The sequence below is a fragment of the Rhinolophus hipposideros genome, assembly GCF_964194185.1.
Source record: "Rhinolophus hipposideros genome assembly, chromosome: 3".
NCBI lineage: Eukaryota > Metazoa > Chordata > Mammalia > Chiroptera > Rhinolophidae > Rhinolophus > Rhinolophus hipposideros.
In genome coordinates this window covers 95,281,343-95,297,621 of record NC_138049.1, presented here as the reverse complement: position 1 = coordinate 95,297,621, position 16,279 = coordinate 95,281,343, and the positions used below count along the sequence as shown (strand labels likewise).

General features: G+C 40.1%; 1 protein-coding gene across 5 annotated transcripts in view; it reads left to right on the top strand.

Moving 5' to 3' along the window:
- The window catches only part of SPATS1 (spermatogenesis associated serine rich 1), a 30,917-nt gene extending 16,103 nt beyond the window's left edge, over positions 1-14,814 (top strand). For 3 of the 5 annotated variants that reach the window (XM_081044324.1, XM_081044321.1, XM_081044323.1), the window contains exons 4-9: positions 3,117-3,241; positions 4,592-4,753; positions 11,602-11,722; positions 12,330-12,392; positions 13,863-13,978; positions 14,203-14,814. In XM_081044324.1, coding sequence (XP_080900450.1) covers positions 3,117-3,241; positions 4,592-4,753; positions 11,602-11,722; positions 12,330-12,392; positions 13,863-13,978; positions 14,203-14,231 — 616 coding nt within the window. In that variant the 3' untranslated portion in view covers positions 14,232-14,814. Of the gene's footprint in view, positions 1-3,116; positions 3,242-4,591; positions 4,754-10,682; positions 10,852-11,601; positions 11,723-12,329; positions 12,393-13,862; positions 13,979-14,202 lie in introns of those variants that run through there. The other 2 variants (XM_081044322.1, XR_013993069.1) reach the window with 2 other exon arrangements.
- The last annotated feature ends 1,465 nt before the right edge of the window (positions 14,815-16,279 follow it).

The window sequence follows — 16,279 nt, the reverse complement described above, 5'->3', positions numbered from 1 at the left end:
AATTTCGTTAATCTTTTCAAAGAACCAGCTCTTTGTCACATTCATTTTTTCTATTGTCTTTTTGTTCTCTATTTCATTTAGTTCTGCTCTGATTTTTGTTATTTCCTTTCGTCTGCTGACCTTGGGTTTCATTTGTTCTTCTTTTTCTAGTTCTTTAAGGTGTAACGTGAGGTTATTTATTTGGGATTTTTCTTGTTTCTTGAGAAAGGCCTGTAATGATATAAATTTCCCTCTTAAAACTGCTTTCTCTGCATCCTAAAAATTTTGGTAGGATGTATTTTCATTGTTATTTGTTTCTATGTATCTTTTGATCTCTCCTCTAATTTCTTCTTTGACCCGGTTGTTCTTTACAAGCATGCTGTTTAATCTCCATGTATTTGTGTTTTTCCTGCTTTCTTTTTGCAGTTGATATCCAATTTCAAAGCCTTGTGATCAGGGAATATGCTTGGTATGATTTCAATGTTCTTAAATTTGCTGAGGCTGATTTTATGTCCAAATATATGGTCTATCCTTGAGAATGTTCCATGTACACCAGAAAAGAATGTATAGTCTGATGTTTTAGGATGAAGTGCTCTATATATGTCAATTATGTCCATTTCATCTAATGTGTCATTTAGGGCTGTTATTTGGTTATTTATTTTCTGTTTGGATGATCTATCAATAGCTGTCAATGATGTATTTAAATGCCCTAGTATAATTGTGTTTTGGTCAATTTCTCCTTTTAGTTCTGTTAGTAGTTGCTTGGTATATTTTGGTGCTCCCTGTTTGGGGGCATAAATATTGATGACTGTTATGTCTTCTTGTTGTATAGTCCCCTTTACCATTATGAAATGTCCATTTTTGTCTCTTGTTACCTTTTTAACACTAAAGTCTGTTTCATCTGATATTAGTTCCCTTGAGATTTTTAATGGTCACACGCAGGTGTGGGACCAACCCGTTCCATGTCTCCGCCCCTCCTACCAGTCTGAGGTGTCTCCTTCTGTATGTCCTTAGTTGTAAAGGTTTGGTTCAGCTAGACTTCAGGTGATACTCAATGATGGTTATGTTGTAGTTTAGACTAATTTTGAGGTGGTCAGGAGAAAAGGTAAGCACAGTGTTTATGTACTCCTCCATCTTGACTGGAAATCAGTCCATTTATTTTTTAAGTGGAAATGATTCTATTGGCCATCACAGGATTGTTAGTAGGGAGCAAATGAGACAAGCAATATGAAGTTGCTTTGAAACTACTCCAATATAATAAGGTTGATTAAATGTTTGAAAAAAGAACCTATGATTTGATAACAGATAACTGAAAACATTGGCCACGGCCATCTATCACATTCAAAGCCCCTTAAACCAGAGTGATTGCATTTTCTGCTGACACCCACAGTAGTATGTTGTAGGCCTTTTTAACTGCCAGGAAGTTCAGCACTAAACATCATGATCCTTTATTATAACCGTTTCAGTCTAGGTTTGTTTTTGATTACTTCTTCCTCTTATCTTTATACGAGTTGATTTTTAATCTCCATTTAATGGTTTTATTTAACATGTATTTTTTTGTAACAGTTTTATTGACGCATAATTCACATACCATATAATTCACCCATTTGAAATGTGCAACTCAATGGTTTGTAGTGTATTCACAAAGTTGTGTAACCATTACCACAGTCAATTTTAGAACATTTTTGTCACCCCCAAAAGAAGCCTGTTACCCTCTAGCAATCATCCCTCACCATGTCCACTGTCCCCTCAGCCCTAGACAACCACTAATCTACTTTTTATCTCTATAGATGTGCCTATTTTGTGCATTTCACATAAATACGTGGTCTTTACTGCCTGGTTTCTTTAACTTAGCATTATGTCTTCAAGGTTTATCCATGTTATTACATGTATCAGTACATCATTCTTTTTTGAAAAAAATTGTGGTAAAATACATACATATAACATAACATTTGCCATTTTATCTATTCTTTTTTTTTAAATAATTGCAGTTTTTGCAATTATTTTTAACCTTTTTTTTTTTTTAGATTTTATTGGGGAAGGGGAACAGGACTTTATTGGGGAACAGTGTGTACTTCCAGGACTTTTTTTTCCAAGTCAAGTTGTTGTCCTTTCAATCTTAGTTGTGGAGGGTGCCGTTCAGCTTCAAGTTGTTGTCCTTTCAGTCTTAGTTGTGGAGGGCGCTGCTCAGCTCCAGGTCCAGTTGCCGTTGCTAGTTGCAGGGGGCACAGCCCACCATCCCTTGCGGGAGTCAAACTGGCAACCTTGTGGTTGAGAGCCCACTGGCCCATGTGGGAATCGAACCGGCAGCCTTCGGAGTTACGAGTGTGGAGCTCCAACCGCCTGAACCACCAGGACTGCCCCACTTTATCTATTCTTAAGAGTACAATTCAGAGGCATTAATTATCCTCACATTATTGTGTGAACATCGTTACTATCTATTTTCAAAAAATTTTCATCATCCCAAACAGAAAATCTGTAACCCTTAGACAACAATTCCCCATTCTCCCCTGTCCCCAGACCCTAGCATGCTAATCTCCTAACCTAATCTATCTTCTGTCTCTATGAATTTTACCTGTTCTAGTATTTTATGTAAGTGGAATAATACAATATTTGTCGTTTTGTGTTTGGCTTATTTCACTTACTGTTTTCAAGGTTTATCCATGTTGTAACGTGTCAGAACTTCATTCCATTTTTGTGTCTGAATAATTGTCCATTGTATGTATACATGACACTTTGTCTACCCATTCATCTGTCGATAGATATTTGGGTTGTTTCTACTTTTTGACTCTTATGAGTAATGTTGCAATTCACACTCACAAACGTGTCTGTTTGAGTCTCTGTTTTCAGTTCTTTTGGGTACACCCCGAATACCTAGCAGTACAATTGCTGGGCTGTATGGTAATTCTATATTTAACCTTTTGAGGAACCACCAAACTGTTTTTAAGCATGCATCTTTTGAATATGTTTCAGGCCCCTCAAATTGTAAATAAGCAAATTATATGCTCATGGACGTTTATGGAAGAGTAAGCCTAGTTCTCATAAGTGAGGGTAATTCTAATATAAGATATGTAAGACCAGGTTCTAACTACTAATTAAGCATATGGAAGAATCTAATCCTTCTGCCTCCTTTCCAGTCCTGCTGCAGATTTGGATCTGAAATCCTCCTCCTCACATTCTGATCACTCCTCTGAAACCTCATTGCCTGAAGTCCAAGAGAATAAACATCCCGAGGAGTTCAGCCTTCTTAAGTTGCAGACAAGTGAGTAAGTCATAGATTCTCCTCCACATGCTTCCATGCCCAGGGTCTTTTCAGATGTCTGCCAAACCGTCAGGCATCATGCACTGAAGACCCACTAAGTGCCAGGCATTCAACACGCTTCATCTATAACTCTCACCACAACTCTGCTGGGGAAAATATTGTTATATATTTTTCGAAAACAAAATGCTTTTATATAAAAACCATAAAAGAACTGTATCAAAATGCTAAAATAATAAAGAAGAATATAGAAACCCCTTCCCTCAACATTCTCCAACAATATCCCCCATTCTGCCCAATAGTTGTGAAGAGTTTGATATATAACTATTCTTCCAGAATTTTGAAATGTATGTGTTTAATTATATATATGCTTACATATATATTTATATTTTTATATTTGTGTTTTATATTGATACATAGTATATATATATATATATATATACATATGCTTATGTATATATGCATTCATATATATGGTGTAGTATACAACCATATTTTCAGAAGTAGAAAATAGCATACAAACTATTTACAAAGTAGATAAATCATGGACCTCTTTCTGTGTAAATACATATAGATCTATGTGGTTAATGGAGACCTACCCATTTTACACAGAAGGAAACTGAGGCTTGGAGAGATTCAGTCACCCATCCAAGTACCCATAGGTAGGAAATAGAGTGATGGGATTAGAATTCAAAGTTGCCTGCCTCGAAAGCCTGTGTTCTTTCTTGGCTACCACACAGCCCAACTGTCTCTCAAGCAAGCATAGAGCCGTTAGGAGATCTTTTACTGCTTTAACAATTTTATAGAAAAAGTACCCAATGAGGAAACAAAGACACTGAGAGGTCCAGGAATTTGCCTCAGGTCTCGCAGCAGCTTTTTTTATTTTCCATCATCACACATATACCTAGTCTGGTGTCACGTGTGTGCTACTGTTGCTGCTAACACCATATTCCACCCAGTTAAGTGGCCGTGGTTGGCCCAGCCCTTCCCTGGTTGATGGGCATTGTATTCTTCCTACCCACGTAGCAGAGTGAAGGTTGGGTCATAGGTACTTGTAAAACTGTCTCTGAGCTTCCCCGTACATCACTTCCAACCATAAAATTGGCTGTATTTTTGGAGGAGGGGATACAAATGAAAAAAAAAACACACGAGGACTCTTAGACCGCTGTCTCTCCACTTCCCTTCTTTTTGTGTCTAGTCCCACAGAGGCTAACACGGCTCTGATATAGAACCAAGGAATTATACATGGTGATAAGGTTGTACAACCTGATAGTGCCCGGGGAGTTTTCACAACCTTTTGTCATTCCATTGCATTACGAGCCTGGGACTGGAAGGATTTCTGATGTCTTGCAGAAGATGGGCAGCGTCCTGAGTGGACATTTTACCCGAGGTATAGCAGCAGTATCCACACCTACCACGTTGGAAAGCAGTGTTTCTTTAACGGGGTCTTCCTCGGAAACAAGAGGTCTCTATCAGAGATGACAGTGGACAAGTGCTTTGGGAGGAAGAAATATGGTAATGTTTTCCTCCTGTTTCTTGACTGTGCAATGCCTGAAAATAACCTTGAATTGTAGTTCTGCAGGCCCAGCATTCTGTGGCTGGTGGCAGCCCTGCAGGGTTACCATGCCACCCAAGGGCGGCCACGAAGACAAGAAAGTAAAGGGGATGGTTGGCAGGCTGCATTTTTTGGCAAAGAACTTACAACATATGCTGATCCACATTTTTGTATTTCTCTGAATTTCACGAAATGCTAATGTGACATTTAAGTCATCAGATAGGTTCTCTCAGATACTTATTAATAGAAACTTTCATTGAAGTCTGGGGAAAATAATTCATGTTTCAATTAGAGGCTGCCTGTCATATAAACTATACTTTGTATTCTTCACAAGGAAGACATACCATAAACCTTAGCCTGACATGCATGTTGTTATTTCACAGCTTACTTAATTACAGGTAATTGAGATGAGGATTATCTATGTCTATCTATCCATCCATCCATCCATCCATCCATCTATCTATCATCTTTACCCTCGATTTGTAACTTGGTGAGTTCTCTGCCCCAACCTACCCATAATTTATTGAAAAACCCTACAGAGTTTTTCTGAATACCAACAGACCATTTATGGCATACTGTTCTGCAGAAATACCTGTGTAGGAGGCAGCCACTGCTTCAGGAATGACTAGAATTGCTGTTGCAGGAATACAAAGAGAAATAAATAGGAAGTTCTCATGTTTGAGTTTTAAAATAGACTTTTAAACTCATATTGGAGACCAAAAGTTTTGAAAACCAAGGCTTTTGTTTGCATAGAGAATACACGAAAAAGCCAGGCTAAAGGAGGTGGGAGAGTAGCCACTGATGTGGTGTCTTTGAGGAGCCCCGCATCCTGCCTAATTCCTGAGATCAAAATCTAGTGGGTGATTAGACGTGAATCTAGCTGCAGCATCTGTCTCAGAGTGTGGCTAGGGAATGATCTTGAGCCTCAGAGGGAAGTGGCATCTTCCCTGACTCTGAGCAAGGGTAGTGATAGCTGTGGGCAGTGGGTGAGCAGAAGCCAGCCTCAGGGTCTCACCCACCCAGGAGATGTGGAAGAATAGCTGCATTTCTGTGCCCTGTGAAGACTGTGGAGGTTAGGACAGAGAGAAAGAAGGAGAGGAAGAGAGAGCAAGCCAGGAGAGCTGCACAGGTCTCACACTGGAATGCAGGAGGCCACAGTGTATCACTGTGGGATCTTATGAGATCAAGCCAGGGATCTTATGAGAATAAATTTACGCTTCACCTGAGGCATTGCGGAGGAGGAGGGCTTCCTGAGGATCAGAATGGATGACACATTTTAGCAGACAGCAAAAGTAGATCCCCACTTTCAGAGAATAGCAGAGGCAAGTGGAACAGCAAGTACCAGTGTGGTTTGCAGACAGTTAATCCAGGCCCCAAAGCTTTTACAAAAGCCTCGATGTCATGTAACCTTGCTGTGCACACCCCTCCTTCCCAATTCCCAACTGAGATGCAGCCATCAGGATTTATTTAACTGGTTTAAATTTGAAACAACTGAGGAAAACCAAGAAGGGGCTCAGTGTAGCTGTATGTTACTAAAGAATGCTCTTGTCTGCACGTAAGAGGAACAACACATTATCAGAGGCTTAAATCATAAGATATTTCCTATGTCCTTAATAAGAAGTTTTGAAATCTAGGTGGCCTGTAACAGTCTGGTTTCCCAGTGATGTCCTCAAAGATAAAGGCTCATTTTGTCTTTGTGCACTACCATTCTTAGTAGTGTAGGATTTTTCTCTTCGTGCTTATCATCTTATGGGCACAAGATAACTGTTCCAATTCCAAACATCACATCTCTATTTAAGACACGAAAAAGAGGAAACTCTCTTGTTGCCTTCCCCTTTTAGAAGGAAGGAAAAGTCTTACCATATGGTCCTTAGGAGACTTGCTTCCACTCGTATCTCTGGCCAGAACTGGGCCAGCTACAAGGACATATCAGAGTGAATGGGGTTCCGGTGATGATACAAGTCCTAACCATAACCCATCCTTTCCCTCCTAAGTCAACAGTAAACATTATCCTGAATTGTGTGTTTATTATTTCTTTTCCTTTCTTCCTTCCTTCCTTTTATGGTTTTTATAAACACTGAGGAAATGCAAAGGTATATTTATGAAATACGTATTGACTATATAGAATAAAATTTCACAAACACTTGTATGTGTCTCACTCCATTTAAGAAATGGAATATCTTTATATATTGAAGCCTCCAGTAGGCCCCTCCCTGAATACAACGTCTTTCTTCCCACCACTCCACTCCAGTGGTAACCCCTATTCTACTTTTATTAAAAACAAACAGATTTTATTGGGGACATTTTAAAAGGTGCCAAAATAGAGAGAGGAGCATAATGTGATTTTATTGGGGACATTTTCAAAGGTGCCAAAATAGAGAGAAGAGCATAATGTAACCAAATGTACCCATCACTTAGCGTCAACGATTATCAAAATGTGGCTACTCTTGTTTCATTTTACCCTTCTCCCCCAGGTATTATTTTAAAACAAATTCCAGACATCATATACAGAGGGTGCCAAAAAAAATGTATATACGTTTTAGGAAAGGAAAATATTGTATTAAAATTGTATATACTGATAACAAAAGGTGAATACAAATCACGTGCATACATTTTTTTGGCACCCCCGGTAGTTTAATCTGTAAACATATCATTATGTACTTCTAATAGATAAAGATTATTTTTATTAACATGACCATAATACCATTCTCATATCTTTAAAAAACTAACAATAATTCCTGAACATCACCAAATATTCAGTCACTGCTCAAATATCCAATTGCTTCACAAATGCCATAATTTAAAAATATTTGTAATTTGTTTAAATAAGGTTTACACTTAGCAATTAGTTAAAAAGCCTTTTAGATCTCTTTTAATATATAGGTTTTCCCTCCCTTTTTCTCTTGCAAATTATTTGGTGAAGAAACTAGGTCGTTTGTCCTGTAGAGTTTACCACAGTCAGGATTTTGCAGAGTACATTTCTGGATGGCATTTAACAGGTTGCTCTGTCTTATGTGTTTCTTGTAAACTGATACTTGATTTGTCTTAGTGTGATTATCTCAGGTGATGTTGTGCAATGACTTATTTAAATATCAAATGCCATGGTCTTTTTCCATTTCTTTTCTTTCTGGATTTCACTGCAGCACTTGATATTGTTCAGTTTGACACGGAACACTTCTTCCTTTGTGAAATTCTCTCCTCCCTCATTATTTCTTTTTAAATTAAAAAAGTTTTTTCAATTACAGATGACAGCCAATATTATTTTAGTGTCAGATGTATAGTATGGTGGTTAGACGTTTATAAAACTTACGAAGCGATCCCCGCATAAGTCTAGTACCCTCTGGCACTGTACATAGTTATTACCATATTATTGACTGTATTCCCTATGCCGTACTTTACATCCCCATGACTATTTTGTAACTGCCAATTTGCACTTCCGAATCCCTTCATCTTTTAACCCAACCCCTCAGACCCCGTCCTATCTGGCAGCTATCAGTTTGTGCTCTGTATCTAACCCTCATTATTTCTTGAACAAGATGGAGAGGCATCATCAGGGACTGCCAGCCAGCTGCCATTTTGAACTGGAATCAACATATTTACTATAGAAAAAATATATTTAATTAGTAGTTGACTCCCTGCTGCTATGATCAGGCTATTGGTAGAGTTCTTTAAAGGTCTAATTTGTTGTCATAGATGGAAGAACCAAATGTTGTCTGTGATTATAGGTTGTCAGGAACTAGACCTAAAGTACATTTTTTTCTCTTGTGTGGGTCTTCCTCCAGTATAGCATATTATAGTCAGAATAGGATGGATTCTGCTGCAGTAACAAACATTCGCCGAAATCTCGGCAGCTTAACATTAAGGTGTGCTTCTTTCTCTCGTGAAGTCCACTGTGGTTCCAGGGGCATGCCAGAGCTGCCACGGTCCAAGCAGTGACTCATGGATTCCTTTTGCTTTCACCTTGTGACTTCTCCATTTCGGCATGTGGCTTCTAAGGTCGCCATAGCAGGAGAAAGAGAAAGTCCCACATCAGGTCTTAAAAGCTTCTTTCTGGACGTGGCACACACCATCTCTGCTCACTTATTGGTTGGAACATGGCTCTACCTGACTGCATAAGGGTGGAGAAATGTGGGGCAGAATATATTAGGTTGGTGGTAAAAGTAATTGTGGTTTTTGCAATTATTTTTAACCTTTTAGACCTCTTACTTTTACACCAACCTAATATTTGGTGAACAGTTTGCTCCTTTATACGGTTCTGTAATTTGAAGGTGTTTATCCCATTTTCTGCCTGCCGAACATCTTTATATCTAGGATATTAGATGGCTTGTCTGAAACGTTAACAAGCGTTAGAACTGATCATAATGTGTTATGGATCGATCAGCTATTGATACACAATGGCCAGCACTTTTGGCTGGTATCTGTTTTTGTGGAATATTCAGAAATTATACCAAGATCCCATATTATATCTAATAGTGTTGTCTGGGAGATTTTCCCTCAAAGTAACATTTTATACTTACACACATGCCATTGGTACTTTTTCTACTTGCTGCATTATCTTGTGAGATTTTTGACAATAGATTTCTAAGTGTTGTCTTCAGACCACCTGTATCACAATCACCTGGAAAATCTGTAAACAATGCGGGTTCTGGGAACCACTCCAGGCCTTCTGAAATGGAATTTCTTGGGCGGGTACCCATAAAGCTGCATTTTTAACAAGCTCCCTAGTGATTCTGAGGTATGGTAAACTTCTAGGACGCCTGTTCTGCAGTGTATGGATGGCATTTATTACCTTATATAGTATTATTTAATCTCCTATATAAACGTTTTATCTCCCCAACTAGATAAGATTCCCTGGGAAAGGTTTATACCTTAGCTAGATGGCAATTTTATTTTCCATATTTAAAAAAAATAAAAATGGGGTGGGGTGGTATTAAGCTAGTCCTGATTTCAAATAATAATAACTGCTACCGTTTCTTGAGTGCTGATTGTGTCCAGATTATTCCCAGTACTCATGATAACTGCAAAGTAGACATTTGAAATAAACACTTTATAAATGAGGATTCTAAGGCTTAGGGGAGTTAAATAAATAGCCCAAGGGCACCGAACTAGAAATTGCAGAACTGAATTTGCTCTTAGGCATGACTGACTCCCAAGTGCAAACCCTTCTCACCACCTCCTGCTGTCACCTGACCTTTACCTGTCAAAAGATAGGGTCACTCTACTCTCCTTGCTTTGAATCCTTCGCACCTCACACCCAACAGACACTCAATCCGTGGGTACAATTGATGCTTTTTCACCACACTTAAGAGCTAATAAAAAGTTTAAATGAAGAGTCTTAACTATTGAAAAGGCTTTTGAAAGAGAATGGTGAAAAAAAAAAATTAAGTACTCCAGTTACTCAAGTACTGCCACCTATTGTAAGATGGCTTCTCTGAGTGAGGGAGAGGAATTTGGGTAGGTAGGAAACAGCTTATCAAAAATCTTCCATTGCTCTCCCTCTGGCTTGCATTGTGGGTACAGTTGAATTGAATAATATCAAAACAAACATTTAAAAAGAAAAGAAAAAGAAAGAGTTCTATTCATTGGGTGTGTGGGCTAAAAAGGAGGACGTGGCTCCACCCACTCATCCCTGCTTCTGATCCCAAGGCTGGTTTGTCCTTGCAGCCCAGGCTTGTTCCCTTAGGAGGTGCATGTGGGGGCAGATGTATGGGTTTAAATGACCATCTTGTATCAGCTGACTCCTTTCGATCTCATGTGATTAGTTACTTGTTCCCTGGCTTTTTTTTTTTTTAAAGATTTTATTGGGGAAGGGGAACAGGACTTTATTGGGGAACCGTGTGCACTTCAAGGACTTTTTTCGAAGTCAAGTTGTTGTCTTTTCAATCTTAGTTGTGGAGGGCGCAGCTCAGCTCCAGGTCCAGTTGCCGTTGCTAGTTGCAGGGGGTGCAGCCCACCATCCCTTGCGGGACTCGAGGAATCGAACCCACAACCTTGTGGTTCAGAGGACGCTCTCCAACCAACTAAGCCATCTGGGAGCTCAGCGGCAGCTCAGCTCAAGGTGCTGTGTATTCAATCTTAGTTGCAGGGGGCAGAGCCCACCATCCCTTGCGGGACTGGAGGAATTGAACTGGAAACCTTGTAGTTGAGAACCCACTGGCCCATGTGGGAATCGAACCGGCAATCTTCGGAGTTAGGAGCTTGGAGCTCTAACCGCCTGAGCCACTGGGCCAGCCCTCCCTGGCTATTTGAAGGGACCGAGTTGGGTGTCAGCGGATACGCAGTGTGTGCCCAGCTGCCGTGGGCTGTGTCCGGACTCCTTTTCATCAAGAGCATTACCTCCTGCTGCTGCACTGCCCCAGTCTGAAGCAGGAGGAGCAGGATTCTCCTTAGTTCATTTCCTCCTGAGACCCAGTCAGAGAGGCAGAGCCCCAGTGACGTTGCTTTGAGAGTCTTATTGAACGCATTGAAAATGCACTGATGCTCAGGAATGAACCGATTTTAAGTCAGAGCTCTTGCTCACCATGGCAGAGAAACCTCTGATTCGCCATTCATTTGAACATCCCATCCGAACCTAAGCTATTCTTCTTAGGTTGAAATAATCATAACAACACTTTTCAGAAAACGTCCCAAACATAGGCTCACACTTTTATCTTCTTCCCAAGGTGAGACCATTAGAAACAGAACTTTAAGATACCTATGTGTACCTCATAATAAAGTACTAAATTATCTTATTTCCATGGTCATGGCATATCTGTGGATCATTTTCAACCTTTTTTTTTATGATTTTGTTTGTAAACATCTTTCACAGATATTGATCCCAGGAATGGAATCCCAAAGTTAACTCCAGGAGATCATCCATACATGTATGCAGAACAGAGTAAGGGCTTCCACAAAGCAGGGTCAACTCTCCCACCTGTGAATTTTTCGACGTAAGTGTATGTTAATGCTAGGGCTATTTAGCTAACTTGGAAGGAATTGTATCCTTTTCTACTACATATAAATTATATTTTATAAGGGGTAGATCGCAACAAGACATGGTTGGTGAAAAATTCTAAAAAGTCCACATTTAGTTTGTTAGTGTATGCATTCATGTGCATGTACGATTAAAATTATACACCGGATTATGACTACAAAGAAGTGGTTGTTTAATCTATTCCTATTGTTATTACCACAAATCTCAAAACTTCTATTTTCATGCCGGATAAGGTTGTTGATTAGTGACTACTATTTTGGTTGACTTACCCTTAGAACTAAACTTAGACCAAAGCAAGTGAGGAGAAAGGGAGGGTCATTAAATTAAAAGAAACATAGTTGGTGTATTACAATAAAAATGCGAATTAAAAAATTAACCGTGTTTGATTTAGTGATGTTTACTGAAAATGATAAAAATAATAAGAATTATGGCCCTTCCAGTTTTGAAGCCCATATATGACCATTAAAATGAGAAACTAAGACATCTTATTGAACACAGTGATATATTGATCATATTGCTGCAGAAGCCAAACCAATTTTATGATTACCTTTTCTGTTTTTCAGGGTACCTTATGAAAAGAAATTTGATACATTTATTCCACTTGAACCTCTTCCACAAATTCCTAAGTGAGTTCTCTCACCATGTTATATGCTATCCTATCTTTATGAAAATATCAAGTATTTATTATTTTCTCCTATGGAGGAACTCATAGACACTCAACACATAAGAACCTTTCGAATCCCAGCAAGGAGGTGGGGCAGTTTGTTTGGAGGGTTTCTGGCGAAGCACTTGAGTCTGCGCAGTCTTGCAGCTGGGCTTCTCACACTTCAACAGACATGATTGACAGACTGACTACCAGATGCCATGTGGTGCGCTAGGTATGCGCTTTGGGAGCAAAAAGGCAGGGCCCCTGATTTCCAAAACATAAGGGTTTGTTGGAACAGAAGGACACATGTTTAAATGAGTGAAGCCAGGGAGAATGGTTAGAGTTTGAAGAGGCAGAGAGAAAGCCATTGGAGTATCCCTGTTTTTGAAGGAAGTATCATGTCTCGGACCTATTAATGATATTTTTGCTCAGTTCCATTCTGAATCTCATTTTTTTTTTTTTTTTTTTGTCCAAGTAGTAGTATTCTGACCTAGAAAGAGGTACATGTCAGTATATTGCTCTTCATCCTGCTTTTCTCACTTGGGCTTTTACTATTGGCTTGTCAGTTTTAAATGATAACCTTGACTCCCATCTATTACCTAACTGGTGATCCTGCTCTTTCTGCTTGCAGGGAATTCCCTACCCTCAGCAGGTTTTTCAGGGCTTTCCCCTAATCATGCTGCATTTCTTCCTAAAAGAATGGAAAGTCTGGCTGCTAAAAGATAAAAACATTCTTCTTCTCCCTGCTCCAACTCATCCCAGGAGTCATACTGCCTTGGTACCTCTTGGAACACACTCAGTGCAGCCCAGCATATGCCATTTCAAATCTCAACAGACCTGAGGATGCAGGGTGTGTGCATTAGCTGAGGTCCCAGCAGAAAATAGAAGGAACGAACACTCAGTTAGGATTCTGAAGGCAGTTTATTGAAGGGACTGTTTAACAGATGTGGGAGCAGATTGAGAGTACTCACATGGAGGGTGAAGTACCCAGAGGCTCCCGACAGTGGAAAGCTCTTACTGCTCCGAAGTCTGAGCAGCAGGAGGAGGGATTATGGTTCACTGAGTGGTAGGAGATGGAGAAGGACTGTCCCGAAGGAGTTTTGGCAGTGGAGATGCAGCTACTGCTGAAACTGGGATACCTCAGGAGACAGGACAGGAGCTGGGTAAGAAACACCCCAACCTCTCTTCTTACCCTCTAATCTGTTGGTGCCTCCTATTAGCCAAACCCAGCTCAAAAGTGGGGGCAGGGAGGAGTCAGGGTGATGCCAGCTGCAGGGGTCAGCGTCCTGGGCAGAGAAGTGCAGAACAAAGATCTGGGTTTGGGCAGGAGCAAATGGTGAGCAACTAAAACGGTGTTTTATTTTGACACTGATCTTCTAAATTGGAGGCCTTTTTACTTTTGGAGGGTGTCAGACAAACTCAAACTCAGGATGCTCTTTTCTTCCTACAGCTTGCCTTTCTGGGTGAAGGAGAAGGCGAACAAACTGAAGAATGAGATAAAAGAAGTTGAGGAGCTTGACACGTGGCAGCCAGCGATGCCCTTGATACACAGTTTATTCCCTCCTGGTGGGTTAAAGAGCCTTTAAAGAATAGCATAAACACTGGAGGTGAGCCCAGAAAAGCAGGCTTTTGAGAGACTTCTCCATGGAGAGGAGAGAAGGCAAAGCGTCTCCCAGAGTGGATGGTGTCCCTGGTCCCAGATGGTCCCTTCTGAAGATGTCATGAGCCGAGTGTGTTGGTTGAAAACTCTTGATAGAATACAACCTTTAACTCCGTGCCTCTGTCCACAGATTCTTTGGACTTCCCAAGGCAATCCTGAGCAGAGACAGGCCCATTGAGCACGTACTGACTGAACTCCGGAGAGCCTCTTCCAGTTGATTGCTTCTGTCAGTGTGACTGTTCCAAATCAAATGTCTGACTTTGATGAGGAATCACTGTGCTTTGCTTTTTTTTTTTTTAAACTTTATATTTTGAAAAGTTTCAAACTTACAGGAAAGTTGCGAGAATTGTACATGAGCCACTGATTGATTGTTCAGTCAATTGAACAATCTGTCACCTAGATTCTATGATTGTTAATATCTGTCCAAATTTGTGCGTACGCACTCTCATATTATCACTAGTATTATTTTGCTGAGTTACTTGAGAATGAGTGGCAGACAGCATCACCTTTGATTCCAACATACCTATACATTTCAGTATGTATTTCCCAAGGTCCAGGGTATTCTCCAGCAATCACAATACTGATATCAAATTCAGAGCATTTAACATTGAAACATACACTAACTATGTTTCAATACAGTCCACATTCACTTTTATTCAGGTAAATGTAATTGTCGAAGGATGTCCTCAAATCCATGGTAAGATACAGACATTAAATGAGCCTTCATTAATTTTGGTGAAAGTATTCTCATTGCATTAATTCTTTTTGAGAGTTTCTCTGCTAGTCACTTGATACATGTCAGAAAAATGTGAAGGCTGGATCTCCACCAGGCAATTAATACCACTGCCCTGCAGCTCCACTCCCTACTTTCGTATCGTCTGTCCACACAGCTCAGTGAGCACCAGTCATGAGTTTTAGGTTCTCTCATCAAAGGCGAGAAGCAAACATTTGGAAGAAAAGGTGGCAACAAAAGCCAACCCTACACAGTCAGCAGTCAAACCAATGACTCAACATGTTCATAGCCAATCTCCTTCTCCACTAAGGAGACCCCCCCCCCCCCAAGTCGTTGGCTAATGAAGGGTGCACATCTGGTTTGCCCAAAACCTTAAAGTGGAAAGAGACAATTGGGACCCATGCTGAGACTCCAAGTGTCCAAGACATGAGACCCACTTTCTTTCCCTGTCAAAATATTGTCTTCAGACGATTCCAAAGCAAATGAAGCAGGCTTAAAACATGGTACGATCATGCTTTCTTCATATGTGGCTTTACACAAACTAGGAGAGATCATGTGGCCCGACCACTTCTTAGGTTAACATCAGCATACCTCTGTGTTAGTTCTCTTGTCTCTGGGACACAAAGCCCACCCCTCACCCCAACAGAATCCAGGAAAACTAAAACCAAATAATTTAGAAGAGGAAAAAAAGAGTTTGCCAACAGATTTTCTCAAATATGATAACTTCTGAAAAAAATTCTTTTTTTGTGCTTCTGTTACTTAAAATATAAAAATGCCATCACCTATGTGGGTGGATAATGGGGAACACAATATACATGAAAAAGAAGGTTCTGCAGGAGTTTCCAGATGGGATTATCTAGGTGGAACAGGAAATTGCTCTCAGAAGGCACGTTGGTGTTTGGAAGGAAGGACTAGTCCTACATAGGAAGTTATTACGAAAAACAGCCGAAATACAGTTTCAGGAGATTTGTAGTAGTCTTTATATTTCAAAGAGGTCTATGTAATTCCCTGATACTGCTCTAAACCTGAATAGATATGATTTTGAAAAATTAGTACATGATTAAATTTCTGAAGTCGCAGGGCCACATTCTATCCCCTGGAAATTAGGGCAATTTTCACTGGATTTGGTGTTCTCTGTGCGCCCAGCTCAGATGCCAGGCTTTATTCAATGGCACCTCCAACAGCTGACAGGTGAAGAGTTCCATCACCAACTTTGGGCAGGCCCTATGTACGCAAGCATGAGTGTTTTGAGGAGACTGAGGCCAAACGGGAAAAAGACGTTAGCGTCACAGTTGTTCCAGCCCTTTCTTCTTTCTAGGCACAAAGAGGTTGAACCCATTAGACGTGAAGATCCCCTTCACCTTACTTTAGGTTCTTTAGTAAATAAAAACGTGTGTGCACAGTGTGTGTGTGTGTGTGTGTGTGTGTGTGTGTGTGTGTGTGTGTTTAATGTCTTACTTTCAATAACTGAAGT